The following is a 24,452-nucleotide window of genomic DNA, read 5'->3' on the forward strand; positions in this document are numbered from 1 at the left end:
TATCTGATGTTTTGAGACAATACTGGAGCTTGTATTTTGGCTAGATTAGCGGATCAGCGAGCCTCAGCGACCCTTTTATTCTTCTCCAGCGCTGGAGTTAGAAATGTCCTTCACTATGGAGACCCCAATTCATGTTCCCACACTTTTGCCCCCAGCACTTTAACTACTGAGAGAATTCCTATACGTTCCTGTTCAGAAGGTTTTAACTTGTCAAATGTATTCCAATTAATCAGAGTTTTAAACCAAGCCTTAAAAGCAGCTAGGACGTTGGAGAAAACACACCAGTCAGAGCAACAATTCCGGCACTCGAATTACGGAGGAGGGAGGTTTTTCCCTCAAACAAACAGGCACCACCCGAAAATGCCCATTTTGTTGCTGATTTTCTCAGAACATTTGGCGGTGAGAACGCAGACAATTCTTCATTTCAACGGGGAGTCCAAATTACTTCGGAGATTGGGAACGGGAAAAACATCCCAAGAAAATGAAGGCAGTGTGGAAGAAGGAGAGGAGCCTGCCTTTTGAGTGTTACTTAAAAGAAACTTCCTAGAAAGCCCTCCCTTGGCGTTATTTAACAAACCTACTTTGGGAGCAGTTAGCCCTCCCAACCCCAAATAAAGAGTGCTCCTGGCTCCGCCTAGTTTAGGTTTATTCTGGCCCTGCTAGCTGTGGCTTCCAGACAGGGGTCCGCGGATTTCTGGACCGTTCTTTCGATCCCTTTAAAGGTGGGGATCTTGACGGAGGATGTGGGGGGAAGAAGGCGGGAGGCGAGGGCTGGAGGGAGAGTCGCGGTTGACATAGTAACTCTTCACTGCTCTCCCCGGCGGCTGCCACAGAGGCCCCGCCTGTGCCCTCTGCCTGGGAGCCCGGGCCGCCTGTTGGCGCGGTCCAGATGCTCTCAGGTCAAGGTTCCCTTGACGGTTGCCCCCAACCCCCTAAGAAGTGACTTCTACCCTGGCGGGCAGGGAAGCCACTGGCAGAGCCCAGCCTGCCCGGCTTCTGCATCCCTTTCCTCATCTTCCTTTCCCGGGCAGCGCCTTGCTCTGGGCCAGTTCGGTAGGTGACGCGGCCCCTTCTCCCCAGGTCCCCATCTGCGGGAGCCCGGTGCAGGCCGGCTGGGCGCTGTGCCATGAGCCAGAGCCCCGGGTTCGTGGCCCGGCGGGGCGGGTCTCCGCTGGTAGCCCCTGGAGTCGGTGCGCGGCGCAACGAGAGCCAGGACTATCTGCTGATGGACGAGCTGGGAGACAACGGCTGCCCGCAGCTCCCGCTGCCACCCTATGGCTACTACCCCAGCTTGTAAGTGCGGGTGCGGGCGGCATGGGCTGCACAAGTGGGTACCGCGCGTGTCCCACCAGCGATGTCTCTCCAGACATCCAGACAGCCAGGGATGTGCGCTCCTGTGGGACTGGGCCGGCTGCTGATGGCACTTAAGGGGTGCGCTCACCCTCAGAATGAGCCCGCCAGGTTCCCGCCTCACCACCTGTGGTGGGATGCCAGGTCACCACAGGGGACCCTATGTTTCAGGTTTTACGGTCCCTGCCACCCTGTAGCACTGGTCAACAGGCACGATCTACAACCAGAACGGGTTCCAGTTTTGCTCCAGCAATTCAGTCTTTGTGGGAGAGATGAACTGAACACTCAGGGTCTTTGAATGCACTTTGCGGAAGGAACTCGCTAGTGCACTCTCCAGCAATGCCTTATCCTCTGGTCTTGCTTCAGGTTACTTAGGCAAAAAGCAAGTAGCGAAGTTCTGAGACCAGACTTCTTTCTTACCCTGGAGTTGAGATTAAGACCGGGAAATAGACCCGTTCAGGTTTTTGTATCCTTGGCAGGACAACAGTGAGCCTGTTAGGAGTCAGAAGAATACTAAGGATGAGCTCCTTACTAGTGGTCTCTTAAAAGCCAGTTTAAAAACAGCAACCAACAACAAAACCCAAATTGCAGGTTGGTGACGGTGGTGGTGGTAAGGGACAGATGGCAGACAAGAGAGTGGAGAAACAAAGAAACAAAGTCTCCACTTCCCCTTCTTTCCCTCTCCCCCCCCCCCCCCCCCGGACTTTGACCGCCTGTGCAGCAGGCAGATAGTATTCCTGGCTCTTTGCACCTTTGATTAATCTTTGCTTGACTGAGTACCCAAGTTTCCTGGCCTGTCACAGTCTTCGCAGACTGTTTTCTGGGAAGCCTTTCTCAGCTTGGCCCCTTCTAGTGGAGGGAGGGTTCTATCCCTTCAGCAGGGACTGAGGGACCCTCGTGACAGACAGATTGGTTTTTGGGCAGTGACCAGGGCCTTCTGTGGTTTGCTTTCCTGGTGAGAACTGAGCCCCAGGAAATGGGGCATCTACATTTTTCTTCAGGATGGAAAAAAAAGTTGGAAGTGGTTCCATTCATCTGCGCTGTGCAAGCCGAAAGCGTCTATAATACCCACCCTCTTTCCATGTCTGAAAAATTAAGATACAATTCGGACAATGTAAAATTCGCCTCTTAGGTTGTACAGTGCAGCATTGCACATGTAGTAGTTATTATGCTTTGTAGTCATCGTCAACAGCTAATTTTAGGACATTTTATTCAATGCTATATTTGCTGCCCAATTATAAATCTCTCTCTCCCCCTGCCCTCTCCCTTTGCCTCCCTCCGTCTGTGTGTGCAGGGGCGGTCTGTGTGCTCGTGTGTCTGTGTGTGTGTGTGTGTGTGTGTGTGTATGTGCTTGCCCGTGGTTGGTGTGTAGAGGCCAGGGATTGACACGGAATGTCCTCCTTTACAGTTCTGCACATTATATTTTGGGGACAGGGTTTCTCACTGACCCTGGGGTTCACCCTTTTTACTTAGACTGGCAGACATACGCCCCTGAACCAAGTGCTTACCTGGGTGCTGGGGTCTGAACTAGGGTTCTCATGCCTGTGCAGTAGACCTGTCTCCCAGCCCAGAAAAGCTCTGTCTCCTACGGCAGACCCAGACTTCTCACAGTTTGATGGGCATATGCCACCCAGAGGTTTTGCTAAGACTTCAGTTCCCTGGGTCTTAGGTGCAGCTGGAAAGCCTGCATTTCTGAGTCTGTGGAGATGTTGTGTTGGCTTGTTGACAGAGTACACACTAAAAGCAAGAAGATAAATGGCAAGAAAAAGTAATGATATAAAATGCTAGCATTTTGAACATAGCTGTTTGTAAATTTGCTTTGAAGCCACGGCAGGTAGGTGACGCCCATGTATAACCTTATTTACTTCAAGGCTTCGAGTTTGAGGCCAGTCTGGGCAGCATAGGGAGACTTTGCCTTGACTTTCACCAAGCTCTAATGCTATTTAGTAACATTTCCTGTTGGCTAAATTAAGTGCTTTGATAACTATCTGCATCTTCAAAAAATTAGATGATCTCATTAACTAAATGTTCTTATTCTACAATCTATTATAATTGATTTCTTTGTCTTAAGGAAAGTGATTTGCTTTTAAAATTTGTGGTTATATTATTAGCAGTGAGATTACATAAAGAACTCCAAGTTATTTGAACACTTTTCATAATGTCTTCAAATGTAATTTACTGTCTAAATCATGAAGGCCTTTGAGTTACTACTATGTATTATAATTTATAAAAACTTATGTATTCAAAGATTATATATTTGGAGAACTCTAGACATACACTACTTAGAGCAAAAGTGTTTTCTCCTTCGGTGCAGGAATCTCAGACTACATGAGAATAGGTAAGAAACAGATGCAGAGAAATTTGGTGATGGGCTCAGGTCCTGCTGGGTGGCACTCGCTGAGTTGAGAGTAAACCACACTCCAGAATTAAAGATTTTCTCCTCGAATTCATCATTTCCCATGGAGGTCAAGGTTATTTTTCATCCAGTGTCTTCTCTGACAAAGTTTTTAGATTTTACAGTTGAATAAAAGTGATTCAGGAGAAAATGCTTTAAAAAAATTGCCTTCCCTTGGTACAGGGTACAAATGAACACTTCATGGACTTTTAAACTTGGGATGGGAGGTTTTTGTTTTTTTTCAGAGTGGAATGTGTACTGGTGTAATTGCGGCAATCACTGGTACACTTTAGGTGCAAGATTTTCTCAAATCACTGAGATTTCCCTGTAAGATTCCACATAGTTTATACACATAGTTTTGGAGTCTTTGCTGCTGAGGATTGTGGGAAATTATCTTGTGGAAGACAATTGCAGATTCTCGAACCTTGGTAAGTGAAGGGTTATTATCTTAAAGATGGCACTTTTGAAAGAAGGATCCATGGGGCCTTATTTTCTAACTTTCAGTTAGAAAGCAGATGGTATATTCTATTGTAATCTATTTTCAGTGATGAATAACAAGAAAGTCCCATGTCCTGACAAGAAGCCAGGAATTCTTTTATTAAAGAAGTTTCTCTATTCTGTGACTCTGAACCTGAGGGAGACTCTCAGGCATCTGCACATATGTTAAGGGTTTGCAAACCAGTACAGATTAGTCGGTTTAGTTCCATTAATCACTGAGTTATAAACTATTGAATTGTTACTTATTACTGTTCAGATTGTGAAAAATGACAAGGTACAACAAACTAAAGCTATAGGCATTCCAATAAAGTAAGTCTAAAGCAACAATAAAAACTTATCGTAGCACAGGGTATAGAGGCTCAGTGGGTAAGTAAGGGCACTTGCTGCCTACTGAGTTTGAGCTCCAGGATCCATGTTGTGAGAGGGGAGAGCTGCTTCTGGAAAGGTGTCCTCTGACTTCTGTATGTGTGCTGTGGAGTACATGAACCTTCCAAAAATTAATGTGAAAAATACCCTGTGGTAGCCAGTGCATCATAATAATGTATTTGAAACCATTAGTAATTTGGCGGCTAGGGTAAGATGCTCACCTACATCCCTAAAGTCCTGGATTTGATCAAAAGTACCATGAAACAAAACAATAACATTATTTAAATTGCTCAAAATTATAAGTGATTGCTATGTGTCAAGAATAAAGATGCTAGAAAGAACTTAGTGTGGGAAAGGTCTTAGCTGCAAATGAGGCAGAGAACTAAAATTGAGAAATGTCTTGAATGAAACCAATACTCTCATAATACTAAGCAGTTAGGCTAAAAAAATAATGCCACCAGCAGAATCAGGGCAAATGATGCCCCCAAGAACAGAGTCAGGGCAAATGATGCCCACCAGCACAGAGTCAAGGCAAGTGATGCCCACCAGCACAGGGTCAGGGCAAGTGATGCCTACCAGCACAGGGTCAGGGCAGGTGATGCCCACCAGCACAGGGTCAGGGCAAGTGATGCCTACCAGCACAGGGTCAAGGCAAGTGATGCCCATCAGCACAGGGTCAAGGCAAGTGATGCCTACCAGCACAGGGTCAGGGCAAGTGATGCCCACCAGAACAGGGTCAGGGCAAGTGATGCCCACCAGAACAGGGTCAGGGCAAGTGATGCCAACCAGCACAGGGTCAGGGCAAGTGATGCCCACCAGCACAGGGTCAGAGGAAACAATGGCCACCAGCAGAGTTAGGGTAAATGCCAGGAAGACAAGTCCCCTTGAGAATTTCAATTTAAGAGCCTACATGCCATGCGAGCTTTTACTTTTTGTGTGCCTAGTTGGCAAAGGGATCTTCAAGTCTTGGGGTCTTAGTTTAGTAAATCGCTAAAGGATGAAGAAGGAAGTGTCCTCTCCATGTTGATTGCTTAGGAGATTCATCCAAGAGCAAGGCTGCTAAAAATAGGCTCCCTACAGCCAGTGACCAAGCACACAGAAACAGTTAACTAGGAGAGAGTGAGCTAACAGCAGAATCCACTAAGTAGCAAGTATGATGGCAGCGTGAGAACCTTCAGCAGCAATGTAGTTAGGGGGAAGGTGTAAAGCTGGTGTGTATAAAATGTCAAACCGTTAGGAAAGAACGAGATTTAGAAGAACAGGGGTGACCTCTACAAAAGAAACAGCAGACAGAACATCTGGAAAAGAAAACATAGCAGTTTCATTCTTAAACGTTTTTAAAATCATGATTATTGATTTATTTTGTGCATGCATATGAGTGTGAGGATATAAAAAGAAAATAATGCAATTCTATTTTTAAAGTTAATTACAATTGTGTGCATGTGCATGTGTATGTTGAAGACCTGTGTCCCTATGGGCGCATGTCTAGGACAGAGTAGGACTTATCTTTCTTGATGGTTCTTTTCTTACTGACTCTTCCACTGAGAACTGGCCTCTCACTGACCCGTATGTTTATCTTTGAGCTAGCTGTTGGCTAGTGAGCTCTTGGGATCAGCCTGTCTTCACCTTCTGTTGCTGAGCTTACAGATTCACGCAATCATACCTGAATTTTTGTTTTTATTTTTTGGCTTCGGTTTTGGGGATTTGAATTCAGAGCGTTACATGTGCAGAACGAACACTCTACTCAGTAAGTCATTTCTTCAACCCCCAAGAGACATTTAATTCATTTTCTAAATCATATTTAGGGAAACAAAGATATAGGTAGTGTTTGAATTCAGTGAGAATCCTAGTATCTGTTATGTACTTTGAAATGACATGAATAACACTAAAGACAGAACTATGAGGCAAATATATTGTCTATCCGTGAAAAATGTAATTTCTTTTTCTTTCTGGACAGAGCTTTACTTGCTCGTCCAGGCTAACATTGAACTCACAGTGTAGTGCAGGTTGAACTCCTTGCTTTAACCTGCTGAGTGCTGAAATTATGGTTGTTTAGCACCACAGCTTACTGAAAACTATAATCCTGGGGGAAAAACCAATGGAAAATTAAAAAGTACAATTTGTAAATAGAACAATCTATAATACTCCAAATGCAGAGCTATAAAGAAGTATTGATGCACATCAGCTATTATTATTCCCCATGATTTAATGGTGAAAAGTATACAGTCTGAAGCTGCACCTTAAGGGGAAAGCAGGTGTGGAAAGCACTATTGGTTCTGGTTCCCAGCTTCCTTTAGAATCAGCTCCCCCACCCAGCCCAGCCATTACTATATAGGAGGACCTCACCCCCAGCCATTACAGTACATACAGGAGGGTCTCACTGTTGACCTCAGGGAGAGTACTTTGCATAACAGACACACCTGTTATTTCAAAACTTCCCATGACTTAAAATAATCAATAACTACCGGGAAACACTGGTTATTGGGAAAAGTGTCTTTAGGGTGTCAGCACTGGGAGACCAATGTCTTCGGATGCACTTACAGGTCCACACTCATCCTATTTAGAGTGCCGCTTTCTTCTCAGGAAGCAGTGCTTCCTTTGTTTCTACACAGCCATCCTCCCTGAGTAGTTAGAAGTGACTTCTCAGGGTGATTTGACTTATAGAGAATAAAAATCATAAAAAGGACATTTAGCTGAGCTCACTCTTTCTTTTTTCTTCTCTGTTTCATTAACCTGCTAGATATAATTGGATCCAATGAGTTAAATTACCACTTGTGATTGCTTTTGATTTAGGAGTGTTCTGTTAGTTCCAGTAAGGGGACTTCTTCATCTATACAACATATTTCAATTAAATTCTGACATTTAAATTTGGTATGCTTCTCAGGACTTGCCATTGAGTTGACTGAGTAGCATTCTTACACAAACAAGTGTTCCAGCTCTCCCATTACACATGATTGTGACACAACTGGCCTTCAGTTCAGCTAACTGAAGCTCTGGGAAGAGTAGAACAGATACTAACAAGAATTATAGACAATACAACATTTTTCTGTTTCTACAGACAACTAATCAAAACTATTTCCACACATCTGAGGAGCTAATTTTTGGGATACTTACTCTGTAGTAAGTCTTTGTCTAGTTGTATGATTAGAGTTGATTCTTGAAAGCAGCCACTTATCTATTTTTCATGTTTGTTTTACAAATAACGATGATGAAATGTACAGATGTTAAGAAACTAGCAGGAAGTTACGAGGCTGTTAAGTTTCACATGAGCCCAACTCAGTATATCACAAAAGTACATCTGGTGCACATATGTAGAGGGCTGGCAGGGGCCTCTACCCTCTCAGCACCCCACATAATCATCCTGTACCCATATAGAGGTTCAGCACGCCATTTTCGCTCCATTCTGCTTTTTCCCTCTTGCCGTAGATAATTTGGAGAGTCACATGGTAGTTCTGATATACTGAGCCAAGATCCCTGTGCTTTGCTTATTATATCCATGTAATACGCAGGTGAGAAGAGAAGACAGACATAGAGAAAAATACCAGACATCTGCACAGCAATTTGACTCTGGCTTTTTCTTCCTATCACGGTGTTATTCATTTTTGAAGGTCAGAGTCAAGCTGGACTCTCCCATCCTTTAATTAACTTTGGAATTTATTTAGTCATCTCCGTTGGCATGGTTTGATTACACCTCGTAAGAAGAATTTATTGTGGCCTTTTCTGTGCTTCACAGATACTAGTCATTCAAATGGAAGACAAGCTGTGAGGTGTGAGCATTCAAAATTCTTATTTTACTGATAAGAAAAAAGCCCACAGATAAGAAGCTGATGGATGTGCCCAACATTACACAGTTTGCAGCTGCCAAATGGGAATAAAGGAAGGAACCAAAGACTCTTTCACCATTGGTTCCATCAATAGTAAAATGAAGGTTTGAAATATGGTCAGTCTTTTTCACCAAGGAGAGTTAGTATACCAAAATAAGTGTTCTATAGATAACTTGTAACTTTAACAAAGAGCCACAAATTGATCATAACTCTCTAAAAGTTACAGACATTATGCAGAAACATACATATATAGTTTAAATAAAAATTTCTCATCTGGGTTGACAAAGCTCCCTTCAAAATCCAAAGACCACCTAACAAAATCTTCAAAATTAAGCATGAGAGGCCCTCTTTTGATACAGGGTTGTCCAAGAGACTCCTAAAACACACAGGGTATTATTATTGCCATCATTTGCCACCCCTTCCCCCAGATTTAGAAGAAAAGTTCTTTTGCTGAAGACACATGTACTTCAGCTACAAGGCCCAGAGGCTCTTGAGCTGGAACTCTCCTGACAGCCTCCTCCCTGAGGAGTCTCATGGCACCAAAAGGCACCATGTGAGCTTTCAAAAGAGAGAGGCAAACAATAGTCCTACCCAGATATGATAAGTGTGAACCACAACAATGAACAGCATGACATGATAACGGTGCAATAGTAGCATTCATATCTTGGCTGTAGTCAACAGCTGTCTAATTGGGCTTAAGATTTGCTCAATAATAGGGAAACCATGACCCGTTCTGGAAACCTAGCTAGTTACTAATGGTAGTGGATCTTGGAGAAGAGCCTACAGCCACCACTTTACTAAACCAACGGAATCCCTAACTACACTCTATTTGTTTTAATACTAACAGGTAAATAGACTCCTTTTCCCTTATCAAAGAAATTTCTCTTTGAAGCATATGGAGACCATGACAGAAAACCACAGCCAATAAAACTACAGAGTTGTGAAGCCAGTTTCAATGAATACATCTTCAAAGCACCCCACATAAGATTCAGAGAACATTGCACAGGAGCATCACGGACTTTGCTGTAAGACTGGGAATCCTAGTAATGTCAGAAGCTATTCTGTAAAGTCTCACCAACATGGCTGTCTAAACATGAACTGAACCAGTAGAACAACATAGACATGAACAACATAGACAGCTAAAGTGAACTGGGAAAGGTCGCAAGACCTCAACCCTACACTAAGAACTACGGGCACCTAAGGAATGCTGCAAGTGGAAGGAATATCTTCCCAGGGAAGAGAACAGCAATTCGTTATCCAACACCAAACGGTCAGCCCTGAAAAAAAATATATAAGTAACATTATACAGACCTAGCAGATTATGCTTAAGTATATTCATAAAGGAATGCAGCAATTGATGAAAAAGTAGGCAATGAATTTGTAAAAGAGCAAGTAGGTAAATATAGGAGGGTTTTTGAAGGAGGAAAGGAATTATGTTACAGTTTTTAAAATAAAATAAGAAATAAAAAGAAACTACAGATACAAAGTGCTCTTTTCCTGAGATGTGTAGAGACTGCTTCTGGCCATCGGGAAGTTTGTGTCAGAGAAACTGGCTGTGTGACAGTGTGTGAGGGGCTGGAGAGATTCTCTACTGTCAGGAGCTTATACTACTTTTGAGAGGACCAGGGTTTAGTTCCCAACCCAACAGAGGGTAGCTAGACCTCAAGCTCTAAGGGATCTGTTGCTCTCTTTCGGCTCTGTGGGCACCTACACCCACATAGACACAAACCTATCCCCATAAAAATCTTTTTTAAAAAATACACTGTGAAATTAGAGTTTATTGTAGGATTTGTATAATTTATTTCTAAGTTTTTATTTATTTGGTCATATATTTTGAAATATATGAAATGGTCATATTTTTCCTTTCTCCCAACTTGTGCCAGCTTCTCCCAACCCAACTTTATGTGTTTTCTCTTGCTCTCGAAACAAAGAACCAAGACAAACAACAAAAACAAACTAAAAAAAAAAAAATCAGTAAGACAAAAACAAAAACAGCTCAAACCAAAACTAGATTTGCTTATCTTAATAAAGTGTTTGTACAGTATTTACCCAGAGATAGGTACTGCCAGAAATCAGGTGAGTCTATGGTCATGCTAAGATTGATTGCAGATTTCACATCTCCATTCTAGAAGCTCTGACTTTGGTGCCTGGAACATTCTGTCCTGACATGACCAGCATAAAACCCTCTTTCTCTACTCTAGGGAGAGGCTCCCCCTGGGGCTTGCTAACACAATGAACCCGCAAATTACCACAATTACAATAAGAATTGGAAATGAGGTGAATTCTAAGGGTAGTTAAATTGCTACAAATAAGACTCACCCCAGTTATTGAAATATTAGCATTCTTAAAACAGACATTTGCCCTATCTGTGGGCTGGGTGGAAATTCCCTGCTCTTTTACAGTGCTGAGCAAGTGTCTTCTCCAGGATCTGTCGTCACAACCAGGGCTGCTCACTACTCCAAGATGACAATGTCGTTAATTTATTTCAGTTCTTTAGATTCCTCAGGCACTCACTGTCTTTGAGAACCAGGACCCCACATCTCAGTAACTCTCAGCAGCTGGAATTTGTAGTGGTGATAGTAATTATGCATTTTCAAGAAACCGTTTTGTTTTATATTTTATTTTATATCTGTTGAAATAGTTTTTATATCTAAATTTATATAGATGTGGCTTATGTATAACTTAGGAACACATAAAAGAGCACATATGTAAAATAATTTTTTTACGTGATCATGAACATGCCACATTCAGGAAGCGACTCCCTTAAATCCCATTTTAACTAAGAATTTTTAATACTCTTGTTTTCCATACATGTCTGCTCTAAATGGTGAACAGAACATTGGTGTAGAAGCAGTTTTAAGATTTATTTGTTTTTTATTATTATTCTTTATGTGTGTGTGGCTGTGTGTGTGTAGACACCCATGGAGAACATGAGAGGGTGTAGACTAGGCCTGGACTGGAGTGGCAGGCTGTCGGGAGTCACGTGATGCACTGGGAACCTAATCTGTGTCCTCTACAAGAGTAGCAAGTACTCTTAAGCACAGAGACACCTCTAGCAGCCCCTAGAATAGTTTTCTTAAAAAAAGAATTCAAAGAATGCAATTGATTCATGCTATTCAATTAGACTGAGTTCATAATTATATGTTTCCAGAATGCTTCTTAAACGAACCCGATTCTCCACTGTTCCTTATGGACTCCCTATAGTCCCTGGTACACACACAAATACACATTTATTTGTTGTCTATGTTTGAAAAGACTATTTCACACTGCTTCTAGGATTTATTTTTGAACTACTGCCACCCACACTGAACCTTTGGAGGCTGTTGCCTTTAATGTCCGCACGTGCACTACTGATTAAAACTACGTCATGGCAATGGTTGACAGCTGACAGAGCTACAGCAAGAAGGCTCACAATATAAGACGTGTGTCATTTTGGTGATGTTAAAGTAGGAGAGACAAAGGGTCCATCTCTGTGGGAAGCCAACTCTCCCAGCAGGCATCAGTCACATGTAGTTCTCAGTCCAGTGAGATGCAGTGAAGCCCCCCCCCCCCCCCAGTTTAGTGAGACACAGTGGAACACCCCAGTCCAGTGAGATGCAGTGAAGCCCCCCCCCCAGTTTAGTGAGACACAGTGGAACACCCCAGTCCAGTGAGATGCAGTGCAACTCCCCCCAGTTCAGTGAGACACAGTAGAACTCCCCCCAGACCCGTGAGACACAGTGGAGCCCCCCAGTCAGTGAGATGCAGTGGAGCTCCCCCAGACCAGTGAGACACAGTGGAGCTCCCCCCAGACCAGTGAGACACAGTGGAGCTCCCCCAAGACCAGTGAGACACAGTAGAGCTCCCCCCAGACCAGTGAGACACAGTGGAGCTCCCCTCAGTCAGTGAGACACAGTGGAGCTCCCCCCAGACCAGTGAGACACAGTGAAACTCCCCTCAGACCAGTGAGACACAGTGGAGCTCCCCCAAGACCAGTGAGACACAGTAGAGCTCCCCCCAGACCAGTGAGACACAGTGGAGCTCCCCTCAGTCAGTGAGACACAGTGGAGCTCCCCCCAGACCCGTGAGACACAGTGGAGCTCCCCAGTCAGTGAGATGCAGTGGAGCTCCCCCCAGACAAGTGAGACACAGTGAAACTCCCCTCAGTCAGTGAGACACAGTGGAGCTCCCCCAAGTCAGTGAGACACAGTGGAGCTCCCCCCAGACCAGTGAGACACAGCAGAGCCCCCTCCACATTAGGAATCCACTGATATTGCCACTGTTCTGGTTTCGTCTATGTAGCTGTTTCTCGGAGAGACAGTTTCATAGCAAAACTCTTGATATTATGACTCTCATAATCTTTCTGCCCTCTCTTTCCTGGTGTTCCCTGAACCACATACATAGATGCAAAGGCTGTGATGTAGACATTGGGGCTGTGCCAGGTTCATTAAGCAGCATTCTGACCCCATGTTCTTCGATTATGTCCAGCTGTGGTTTTCTGTAATGATCTCCATTTGATGTAAAGAGATACTTATTTAATGAGGGATGATAGCTACGTTTTTCTGCGAGTATAAAGATAAGGTTTAGAATGCAATAAGGAATCATGCTGACCTAGCAAAACAGTGATTCTTCCTAAGGTCCATGACCACACTTACTCTGGGAAGCTGGCGAGGTTTCTAGTCCTAGGAGTGACTTCCCTCCTGTTGAGGGGATCTTAAGTCCACTTAGAGAGCTGTTGTGACCACCCACATGTGAGTGGCGCTGATTGCACATTTATGTACATCTTGACATGCTGGTCACGGTGACCTGCAGGTGTTGCCACTGAACACGACTCACTTCCCTCATTTAGCAGCCTGCACAGTGCTTTTTCTTTTCAGTTCTAGGACATTAATTCCAAATTTGAAGACTCCAATATAAAGGCAGTTTAGTTTTATTCTTGAAAATGTTTTTAAAATTCTGTCTCTTGGTCCTGTTTCTGACATAAAAAGAAACAATTTTGTAGAAATTTGTATAGAGTGTGTCAACGTACAGGTGTCAGGAAACAACATTGAATCTGGATGGCCTGTGAATCTTGAAAATCTTTGATTTTCAGTACTCTAGAATGGTTAGTACCTATTCTACAAAGGGGTATGAGGGACCACAACTTCTGCTAGACCTTGTGCCTTCTACCCATAGTACAGTCTTAGTCTTCTTACGGGCAGAGAAGCATTTGAATTGCTTTCTCTGACCTTAGCCCCTTACGAACCAACAGACAGGCTTTCTTCATGTTATCACGCCAGCAAAGAGAGCACTGCAGAGGAGGTCCTAATTCCCAGCACTCACATCTGGAAAGTTCAAAGCCAACCTTAAAATCAAAGAAGCGAACAAGGAAGTGTTCCGTGAAAAAAACATCCCCCTCTATAAAAATACTTTTTATTCTTTGAGAATTTTGTACTATGCATTTTGAACATATTTTCTGCCCTTCCCACCATTCTCAACCCTCTGATCCCGTCCCATTCATCTTCCTTTTGCAATTGTTAGCTGATCTTTTTTAAATTTTTTTATTGGGTTCCATATTTTTCTCCACACCCTCCCTCCCCCTCTGCCCTCTCCAGTGACCCCAGTGCTCTCAATTTTCTCAGGAGATCTTGTCTTTTCCAGCAGTCTGGACGCATCTGTGGTGCATTTGTGTGTGTGACAGTGACGATGGAGGGCAAAGGAGGCCATCAGCTAGAGAGCTGCGGCACGTGGGACACGGGGAGAGCACCTGGAGAGGGCTGTGTGGAGGAAAGGGAAGGGGGAAATGATACAATTGTATTCTAATTAAAATGCATTTGAAAGAAATAGGAGAGCTATATATCTTGGAATTAATGAAATATGATCCCCAGTGTGCTAGAGATATAAGAAGTCAGGAAAGGTCATAGGGAACACTGTCTTTTAGAGTCTTTACCAAATTTAAGGGGCTTGCACTTTGGTTCTTTGCTTTATTTACATTAGCTTGTTTGAAACTCACAGGAAATCCAGTTGTAAGCACGTGGTAAGTGACAATATCATTTCCAAGTGTAAAGAGGAAAGGGAAACTCAGAATGGTCTGAAGCTCTTCTTCAGTTCATCTTACTATTTTTTACACAGAGTTTATCATTTCACACAGTTTTCTTTAAAGTTTCACCAAAAGGTCTACCTAAGATGTAAAAATTAGAGTTATTTTTTAAAATTATATTTATTTATTTTATTTTATGCATATTAATGTTGTACTTGCATCTATGAAAGTATACCACAGCATTCCTAGTGCTTGTGGAGGCCAGAACATGGTATCAGATCCCATAGAACTGGACTTAGAGATTGTTGGGGGCTACCATGTGGGCGCTGGGAATTGAACTCAGGTCCTCTGCAAGAGCAATAAGTGCTCTTAACCAATTATTTTGACATGATTTTACTATAATTAACAATGACAACAGAAATAGCAATAGCTAACACAGCATTTCTTATATACAAGGTAGAGTTCTAGCACTATACACACATGAACTTACTCAATGCTCCCAGCACTTCTCATCACCTGCACTTTGAGATGAAGATCTGATGTGTGTGGGAATTAAGAAACTTACTAAAGATTCCAAGGAACAAGCTAAGCTGACCTCAGGCAGGGTGCCTCCACTGTTAAGACTGCTTTGGTCAAAACCCAATGTATTTGATAAGTCATAGTTTATTTCACTGTTTAATGATTGTTGGATATACAACTTTTGAAAAGATGGATGAGAAACTTTTGCTTCCTGGGTTAAAGGAGTCTTAGTTTGAACGGAGATATTGCTGTTTAAGAGACCTTTGTACATCAGACCAATGTTAGGGATAGGGAAGATAGCAATAAAAGCATAAAGAGGAGGACAGCATAAATGTGACAGCAGTGAGATTGGGAAAGGTGAGATGGGGAAGAAGAACCAGGGTGACATTATGATGGAAAAATATTAGGAAAGAAATTTTAGTAAGAAATGTGGATATTGTACCTCTTTCACAGACGGCACACACCACACATGAGCCTGCATTCTATAAAGATGGTCTTCCAGAGTGTGGCTTCTTAATGGCATTCTTTGATAATCCTTTAGAAACTTACTGGAAACCCTGATAACCAGGTCCTGCCTAGATCTCCCAAATCAGAAACTCCAAGTGATTTATGCATCACCTGTACCAGAGTGAATTACGTACAGCTTTGGAACAGTTGATTGTCCCATCACAGCCTTGTCCTCTCTCCTGTCTTGAGAGTCTTTTCTGTTCCATCATTGTTAATACTACATGTACTAGTGCCCTCTGAAATAGTGGAGAAGTTCTGTATCTGCTCTGCCCAATGTGGCAGTCCTCTGTGGTATGGAAGACTTGAAATATGACAGTAAAACTGAGAAACTCAATTTTTAGCTTTATTTAATCTCCATCAATTTATAGTGTTATAAAGGGCCAGCATGTTGATTAGTTTCTTGAGATCTTGGCAGAGGAAACATGACTAAAGGACACACTGTGTCCCAGGCAATAGTTTAAGCATTTTGTACATACAATCTCTTTAATATCCCATAGCAACCCTATGATGTAGGCTTATTGTTATAAATAAGAAAAATAAAGTCTAAACTTGGGAATCAATCCTTAAAAAGTCATGTATTCAATCAGCAGAGATGCAAACCTAATTAGTTAGATGCTAGGGTACATATCCGCAATGCTCTCTCCATGCTCTTGGGCAAGTAAGGTGAATTTTATGTTACCTTCTAAACTCAGATCGAAGGGGTCGGAAACAAGGACAAAGGTCATTTGCTTTTCATGTTTTAATTTATAATGGTATTCTAAAATTGGAAGTTTTATAGAAACAGGAATTTTCATGTGTCGCAATCAATAGAAAAATAAAGAGAAAAGAGAGAAAGATGACAGCATGGTTTGCAAAGGAATTTGCCCTGGGAAAGTTCTGGGATCTAGGATGAGGTCATAGCCCTCTAGAAGGACAGAACTTCCCCAACTGAACACGAAGCACATACTTCTCATTCAGCTCCTTACAAGTCCCTTTCAACTGGGTGACTTCCTGTAGGTCCCCCCACCCTGTACGTATTTCTCTCTTTAGTTGGAATTTTTATTTTTATATCTCTTTCTCTTTCTTTTATCATTTTTTCCAGAATAATTGGAAGAAGAAGACACACAAACACTAGAAACTGTCAAGATGAAAGTAGCATGAGACCTTAGCTTCTCAGGACACTCTTTTCCCTTGAGATCTCCTGTTCATCCAGACAACCACCTCCACTCTGTACTACAACACACCTCTGACCTTTCAGGTGTCTCCCAGCAATGTACTAATAAGAATTACATAAATTTTAAAAAATAATTTTCAAATAAGTTTTTATATATTTATATGCTTATATACATTAAATACACATATTCACATATGTATATGTACATAATACAATATGCATACATATACTTTCATATCTTTCTATTCATGCGTTATATATGTTTTAAACAATGACATTTTTACTTGTACTTTAATATTTCCCATTTAACATTATTATCATTATTATAAATTTTAAGGTTTTTAAATTTAACCTTAGAACTCTCTGAAAGTGGCAGTCTTCTTGTATTAAAAGAGAGAGTATATATTTCCCAGGTCATATCATGTCTATTCATGGCAAAACCGTTTTCTCCCTTTAGATTTTAACCAGATCACATATAGTATAAAAGGATTAAAAACAAGATTTACTTTTCTTAAATGTACTTTGCATGGAAATTTAACATGAAAGTGTTACATGCATGAATTTTGTATAAAGGAAAGACTTTCAAGGAGATCATGCATAGAATTAATAAGTGCTCATCCTACCTAAGCCAAAGACTGGTTTCTCGATTCTCATGAATTTTGTTTTGTACCTTAAGCCTATGGTATACCAGGAACAACAAATGAGAAGAAACAGCCGTTAGGACTTCGTAATTTTCATTGCTATCAATTCATTTAACAGGTTTATTCAAAAGATGAGCTACTCAGAAGGTTATACTGTAGGAGCGAATGTCCCATAACCACCAAACCCACTTAAAATATTGATGTTTTGTTGACAGTTAGGTATCATTGACATAAGGGTACCCTGTAGTCATCAAAACAGACTTGATCATTATTGCAAGCATGATGCATCAAAGTGGGGGGAATGTACACAATGCATTTAGAGAGGTTTAAAAATCTAATTCATTAAGTTAAAATGTTCATGCATTGAGACACAATAGAATAGAACTTTCCTTTCTGTGAATTGACTCATGGGCAGCAACCAAATCAATGAGATACTCCAAGGGGAACAAGCACAGTCTACCGGCTCCTGCTGCCTGACTGCTGTCTTAGTCTCCAATATCAACTCTCCTCATTTTTTCCAGTCTTTGTGTTTTACCAGTGAATGAGAGCTGTGCCTGTTGCTGCAGCTCACTGTTGCTGCTCTTTTCTTCCCTGGAACGGTCTATGCTTGCCTTGTTTCTATCAGCGTGCCCCTCAGAGAATTCTTTCTTCTGCTTTATCTGAATTCCACATTGCTTCCCCTTGAGCTCCCGTCATGGTCTGGAGAGACTGATTGGGAATTCTTTGATGCTGCAGCACAAGGACTCTATGTTTGAAACATTTGGATACTGAGGGCAGACTCTGGGGCTTGGTACTATGCTTGTGAGTTTTAGAACAATGTGAGATGCAAAATATGCCTGATGAAGGGGTGGATGATTCAGAAAATCAGTCTTGCCAACTCAAATTCATTAGGCAATAATAAAAAATACATAAAGAATTCTGAAGTACAGGTAGAAAGGGTAGGAGACATACTGACTGTGAAGTTGCCCGTCATGACAATGGCAGTCTCTATATCAATCATTGCTGTGGAGCTCTAGAGCCTTGTGTTCCTAATACAATTTCATATGGGGATGTTCTGATTGCCATATCAGAATGATCCAAAAGGACACAGACCAGATATAACTTCTAGCCTATAATTTTTAAAGACCTAGAATGAGCAATAGGTCAGTTTCCATGAGACTGTAATTCAAGGCTGAAAAAGTTCTGTTCTCTCAAAGGCTAACGTAATGAAATCTGTGATTTCATCAATTCAAAGAAAAGCTAAGTCACACCATTCTCAATGTTCTACAGGATTGAAGAAAAGCAGTCACATCATTCCCCATGTTCTACAGGCTTCATTTTATTTCTGGTGCTGGGCAAACAACTGTTCATTTTTCACAAGACAGAGAACCATCATTTTAAAAATGAACTGTAAAAAAAAGAAATATTGAATTAAATGTAGATAATTGTAAGTTTATGGAGAAGTAAATCTTAAAGCATCACTTAGATAAAATCCTGGTTATATGGCCAAGAAATTCTCTGAGTTCCCCGGAAAAACATCCAAGCTGTGTCCCCAGAAGGTTATAATTATTAAAGCTAAAAGTATACACTCATAACTTCATGGGAAACCATTCCAGAGGACTCACTGAGGTAGAGTGTGTTGAAGATTTACAAATAAAAATTTATTTATATAAAATTCTTAATGCTTTATATCCCCCCACTGCAGAATAAAAATGACTTACTCTCATACAAATCTGGTACAGCCTCCTGTAAGCACAAATATTCCTTGATGTTTGTTTTATATTAAAAGTTTGCATCTGATTCCACAATGTTCCCATGTTAACTTCTCCCAGAGAGATGTAATGTGTTTATCTGTAAGTTTGTGTCATTAGGCTGTACCACGAGCTCAGGGGTATTCATTCTAAATTAGGGAAAAGCCCATGACTCACACTGATGACTGTGAACAGAAAATATCAACTTAACTACTCTCCAAGCTCAGACCATGAGCAAACACACAGCCCACAGGACCCTTCCCAGACAGGAAAAGGAAGTTTAGGGAGCAAAGAGGAAGCCTTTCAAAGATATGGAGTGGCAGAGAGGGTCAGTGCTTGTTGAAAGAGTAGGATGCCATGTCATGGAGTTGAAAAGGAAGGTATTTTGGGATGGAAGAAATAATACAGAGCCTCCCATATGGTCCATGACCAGCTGACCCCAAGCCTAAAGCATTCTGCCTTTGAACAATAGGGGAGAAAGACTTATTTCACCAAAAGGGAGTTAGTACATAAGTCACATGTCAGGGAATGAACTCTAAAATCTGCAGTTGCCCTGTTGTTAGCTATGTTCCTGTGGCCCTGCATAGACATAAGACCTGGCCGTGAACACTGTTATAATCCAACCTGGAGAGAACCCAGGCTGTGGAGTGGGGCCATGACGGCTGTTTCCTGACTTTGAAACAGAGAAGAAGGCAAGCTTAGGAAAGGCAGAAAGGAAAGAAGTCAAAAGGGTGATGCATAGGCGCTTGGCAGGAGGACAGACTAGGGCAGAGTAGAGGGCTGATGGGTGTGTTGGGGCAGGTGAGTTCTTTAGGCCAGTGGCTATCCATTTCAGCCAGGAGTTCAGAGGCTATTTTTCACTACATTCCATTGTTCTTTAGTTTCATGCTGTTCTTTGGTTTCCTTCTTCATGTGAGGATTTTTTTCCCCTCCACTCATTGCGTGGCTCTGCGTACCCCCATTCTTCATCTGAGGATTCTGATTTGCCTCCTCTTATTGCTTGGTTCTGGGCTGGGGAGGGGGACTGCAGAGGCCATCAGTGAACTTCACCATTTCAGAGAAATCCACCCACCATATTGCCAGTCCTCACGGGTCTTACCCCGAGTCCTGCAGGTCTGGGAAATGGTAAAGAGGGAAGTAAAATCAGGCTGTTGTTTCTCCCATAAGGGGCTCGGTTTCACTGTTGCTCAACTTTGGAACAAGCAAAAGTGCCCATAATCAACAAGCACAGCATCAACACAAACAGAGACTTTGTAAATGAGAGTAAGCAAACACAGAGCTTTAAAATGCTGATTCCACCTCAATGCAACCTCCCACCTAACGAAAAGGCAGAAGCAGAGGAGGCAGTTTCCTCTTTGAGCTCTTCCTGGTGAAACCACACAGGATACACAGCACACTATCTCACATACCCGTTGCACTGCACACTCTGGTCCGGCTGCCGCAGATGCTGACTTCTGCTTTTTTCTAGAATCAGTCACATTGGTTACCTGTAGTTAAGACTTCACCTCCCTCTAAACTCAGTGCAGACATCAGCATTTCCAATCCTTCATTCCACGGAGAGTGCACATATATTTCAACATTTTACTTATAAGTTATAAACACTTGCAACAGTGTTGGGTACAAGACAGACACTTAACAAGAACTCCCTTCACTGTCTGCCGACTGTGGCGTGCTGAGTGTCACGTGCGTGCTTGAGGAGTGAGTGACTCCTATGTATTTGACTCTGATGCTACCTGTGGATCCAAAAGGGGTGACTACAAGGCCTTTTAGACACATAGTGTCCGCTGAGGTGTCTGTAGGTAAACTGACTGAGGCAAAAATACCTTGGAAGCCTCTTTAAATTCTTTTTAATTGTCTCATGGTTTTAAATATCTATATAATAATTTTAACCATTTAACCCCACATTCTTTTCTCTCGCCTCTCCCACTGGAGCTCTTCTTCTCAACAAGCCCATCTCCTGTTTGTTAATTTTGAGTGTTGCTCCCAGGCTTAATTGGAATTTTTTGTCTAAGCATGGACAGGAGATTATTTACTAGAACATGGGCAACTTACCAGTGACTACACCACTGGAGAAAATGACAGCCCTACCCCAGCAGTCATTAATTGCTAATAGTTCCTAAGGCTTCTCACCCACCCATGGTGAAATGTTGAGGGGCTTAATTTTCTGATAGTCACCGGAAATTCTTAGGGGCATAGTCTAGGTAGATCCTAAAGTATTTTCCTGGAGGCTAAAGGTCCAAGCATAAGATAGTATTATTGTTTTAGGCTAACATTGAAGCTAAAAGGGCCTGATATGATGGGTGGCCAAGACAATAGGATTTAGTGGGCAGTTATTTGTATCCAGCCAGTGGTGGCATCTGTGTGTTTTTGCTCATTTAGCTTGAATTGAAATATTTGGTGATGACAGAGACTCAGGAGAAAGATGACAATGTCGGTTGCAAAAGAAACAAAACCAACATCTGAAGCAAATGTTTTAGGGTCAGAATGCAGGGTATAAGCTGCAGGCTGGATGGGCCAGAACAGCTCAGGCCCATCATCCCAACTCAGGCACCAGAAAGGGAAAGACACTTTTTCCTTTGGCTGCGTTTTATCCCATGATCCTTGTTTGACTTCCCATTAGAATTCGCTTCTGAAATTTCTGCAAACCCAGATGTAAAGGGAGCTTCTCTGTTCACATGAGCAGAGTAAACCACTCTCCAGTATCTGATTTAAAATACCACAAATGACTCCTTGGTTCTGATATTTTCACTTTACGTTTGCCATTCAAACAGAAAACCACTCTGAACAAAGTCCAGTGAGGTTCATCATTGCTCTTCATGTTCACATCCGTTATTCTTAGCCTTCCCCAGACCCTGGGATAAAATGTCTTCTCTACACCAGCAGAAAAGAGCAATGCAGAAGTTCTGAGCAGGATACACAGAGTCTGAGACAGTTACTGAATTCATAAGATAGAGATTTTATAAAACTGTGCAATTTAATAGAGGTAGAACTTCATTTCCTTTAGAATTTTTTTGTGGAGAATTAAATGATGTTTCCCTTCTTATCTGGGCAAGGAATAAACAACATAAAGATGAGAAGTAAAATCCCCAGATCAAAACTTGCTTTCTGACAGGGTGTCTTAGTTTTTGTTTAGTGTTAAGAATGTGACAATGAGTCCTTAATTGTTTGGTACAAATCCTTCCCAGAACATTTTCCCCTCCTGACATACAAATTACTGTGACAGAAGGTGATGGATATGTTGAGAGCCAAGTCATTCCGACAGTTATGAAAGTTGGCCTTCTGTGACCGTGATGTTTTTTCAAATATAGGTCATCATGTAATTCAAATATGGATAATGTTGTTTTCCTTTTATGCACCCCTTTCTTGATGTCTAGAAGTGTCCAAGACTTTAACTTTGTTAATTTGGTTTTGTTCGGTTAAAGAAAATCATAATTTTCTGGATCCCAAAAATAGTAAATGGAGATAGGTAAAGTCTACAATGTTAGTGGTGTCAATCATGATGAATGGCTTGGGGTTTCCAGTTGAATACCTGCAAGATAACCTGTCATAGTTTCATAGATGCTGTGGAAAGACACTAATTTACTTCTTGATCTCAGGTAAACAGGTTTCTGTTATAGCGCTGGCAGCAGTCAATATGTTTTCAGTTTGGGGATTGATTCCATGTCCCGATTTCCTCAAGGAGACACACAAAGGTACCCATTCCTTCAGAGAGGTTTATGATGGAAATGTTCTGTGATTAGTGGACCTATACCTGTTGCAATGAGCAAGAATCTTGACAGGTCCTCTGCTCAGAAGAGGGGCAGGAGGGGCAGTCTATCTTACAAGATTGCTTGTTGAATCTCTTTTGAAAACAACATTTGGGTAAAAAGTATAACACATCTTTGCACCAAAATGTGTAGGGAAGCTAAACATATCTGTAGATAACCGAATCCTTGGGGTTCTTTTTGAGCTGCTAATTGGTATGGTTGTTTTACCGGGAGAAGGATCTGGTATTACTTTCGTAATACCTGCTGAATGTCAAGCCAGCCAAAGTTTTAGCAGATTGTCTCCAGGCCCTACTCTACGGATGCTATAGAAGAAAGAGTGTCCGTCCAGGCAGAGGCCTGCTGTATTCCAGGAACAACAAGGAAAGAAAGCAGGGTCTCTGGAGCATAGTAGAAAATGGCGAGAAGGGAGCAACATCTAACCAAGCTGTCAGCTGTCTATTTGGTTTTTCTCCTCATAAACCTCGTGAAAGGATTTTTATACAAAGTGATTAGAGATTGTCTACCTTTTATCAAGGCAAGATTGCAGTCTCACTTTCTATTTTGAGAAAAACAGATTTCTGAGTAGGAGATAAGGATGGACACTGGGGACCACTGAGGGGACCTGTTGTGAAGAGCATAGCACTGCTGATGGAAATACAAACCACAGTTTTCTGTGTGTGGATTCCAGATATATGCAGGACCACTGGAAGCTTGTTGCACAGATATTAGCTGAAGGGGAAAAAAAAGATCAAGACTACCCCAAAGCAGATGTGATAACCATCTGCTGAGTTAAAGCATGCTGGAGAATAGGGGAACTGGAGTTGAGTAGCACTTTGGACGTTTAAATTGCAAATGTTTCTTATATTTCCATATATCTCAGAGTAGAAGAGTCAGTAAGATCTGGTGATGGAATTTTTAATTTAAAGATGACTATTAAATGGATTGTGGAGGCATGAGTCAAAGTAGACTAGACAGAATATCAATTCTGGGACCACAATCAAAACAGGAATGAATAAAAATGAATTAGTAGTATGAAAGTCAGTAATAACTTTGATCAAGTGTTCAGTGGCATAAATATACCTTTCTGATAAAGTAACTTGAAGAGAGAATTTGGAAGGAGAGAACAGAGACAGTAGGGGTGTTCAATAGTTTTGATTTTTTTTTTTCTGTCTAGACTTTGCCTCTTTCCTCCAATGTGGCCTGTTAAACAAGAGTCAAGTACTTTCTAACAACACAGTAGATAACAGTTAAACTGATGCCTTCTAACTATTATTATTGATTGATAACTGGAAAACTGAAAGGCATTGTTTGGAACAAAAAATTATGAAAAAGGATTGTTTAAAAAACAACATATTAAGTTAGAACATAATTATAACCATAAATTAAGATGGACTTACTAATATTTTGATGTAATGTTCTTTTTCCTTGAGCCTTCTGTAGGCTTTGTGTTGGCATCCTAATTTTTTATTTTATTTGTTTTTTAAAAAGAAAACCAACTATCTTTTTTCATTATACATACCAATCCAAGTTCCCATTCCCTCCCCTCCTCCCATTCCTTCCACTTATCCCCTCATCCTACCCCCACCCACTTCACAGAGAGGGTAAGGGACATTGCTTTGGGGAAGGTCCAAGGCCCTCCCTACAATATTTAGACTGAGCAAGGTATACCTCCAAAGAGAATAGGCGCCCCAAAAGCCAGGGCAAGCAGTAGGGATAAATCCTGGT

General features: G+C 41.8%; 1 protein-coding gene across 4 annotated transcripts in view; it reads left to right on the forward strand.

Annotated features, from left to right (window-relative positions):
• The first annotated feature begins 657 nt into the window (after positions 1 to 657).
• The window catches only part of Trpc6 (transient receptor potential cation channel subfamily C member 6), a 116,075-nt gene continuing 92,280 nt past the window's right edge, over positions 658 to 24,452 (forward strand). For 2 of the 4 annotated variants that reach the window (XM_041657205.1, XM_041657207.1), the window contains exon 1: positions 666 to 1,293. In XM_041657205.1, coding sequence (XP_041513139.1) covers positions 1,127 to 1,293 — 167 coding nt within the window. In that variant the 5' untranslated portion in view covers positions 666 to 1,126. Of the gene's footprint in view, positions 1,294 to 24,452 lie in introns of all 4 variants that reach the window. The other 2 variants (XM_041657206.1, XM_041657208.1) reach the window with 2 other exon arrangements.

Source organism: Microtus oregoni, unplaced genomic scaffold (assembly GCF_018167655.1).
Source record: "Microtus oregoni isolate MIOR12 unplaced genomic scaffold, Mior012 000008F_ref0000371, whole genome shotgun sequence".
Classification (NCBI taxonomy): Eukaryota; Metazoa; Chordata; class Mammalia; order Rodentia; family Cricetidae; genus Microtus; species Microtus oregoni.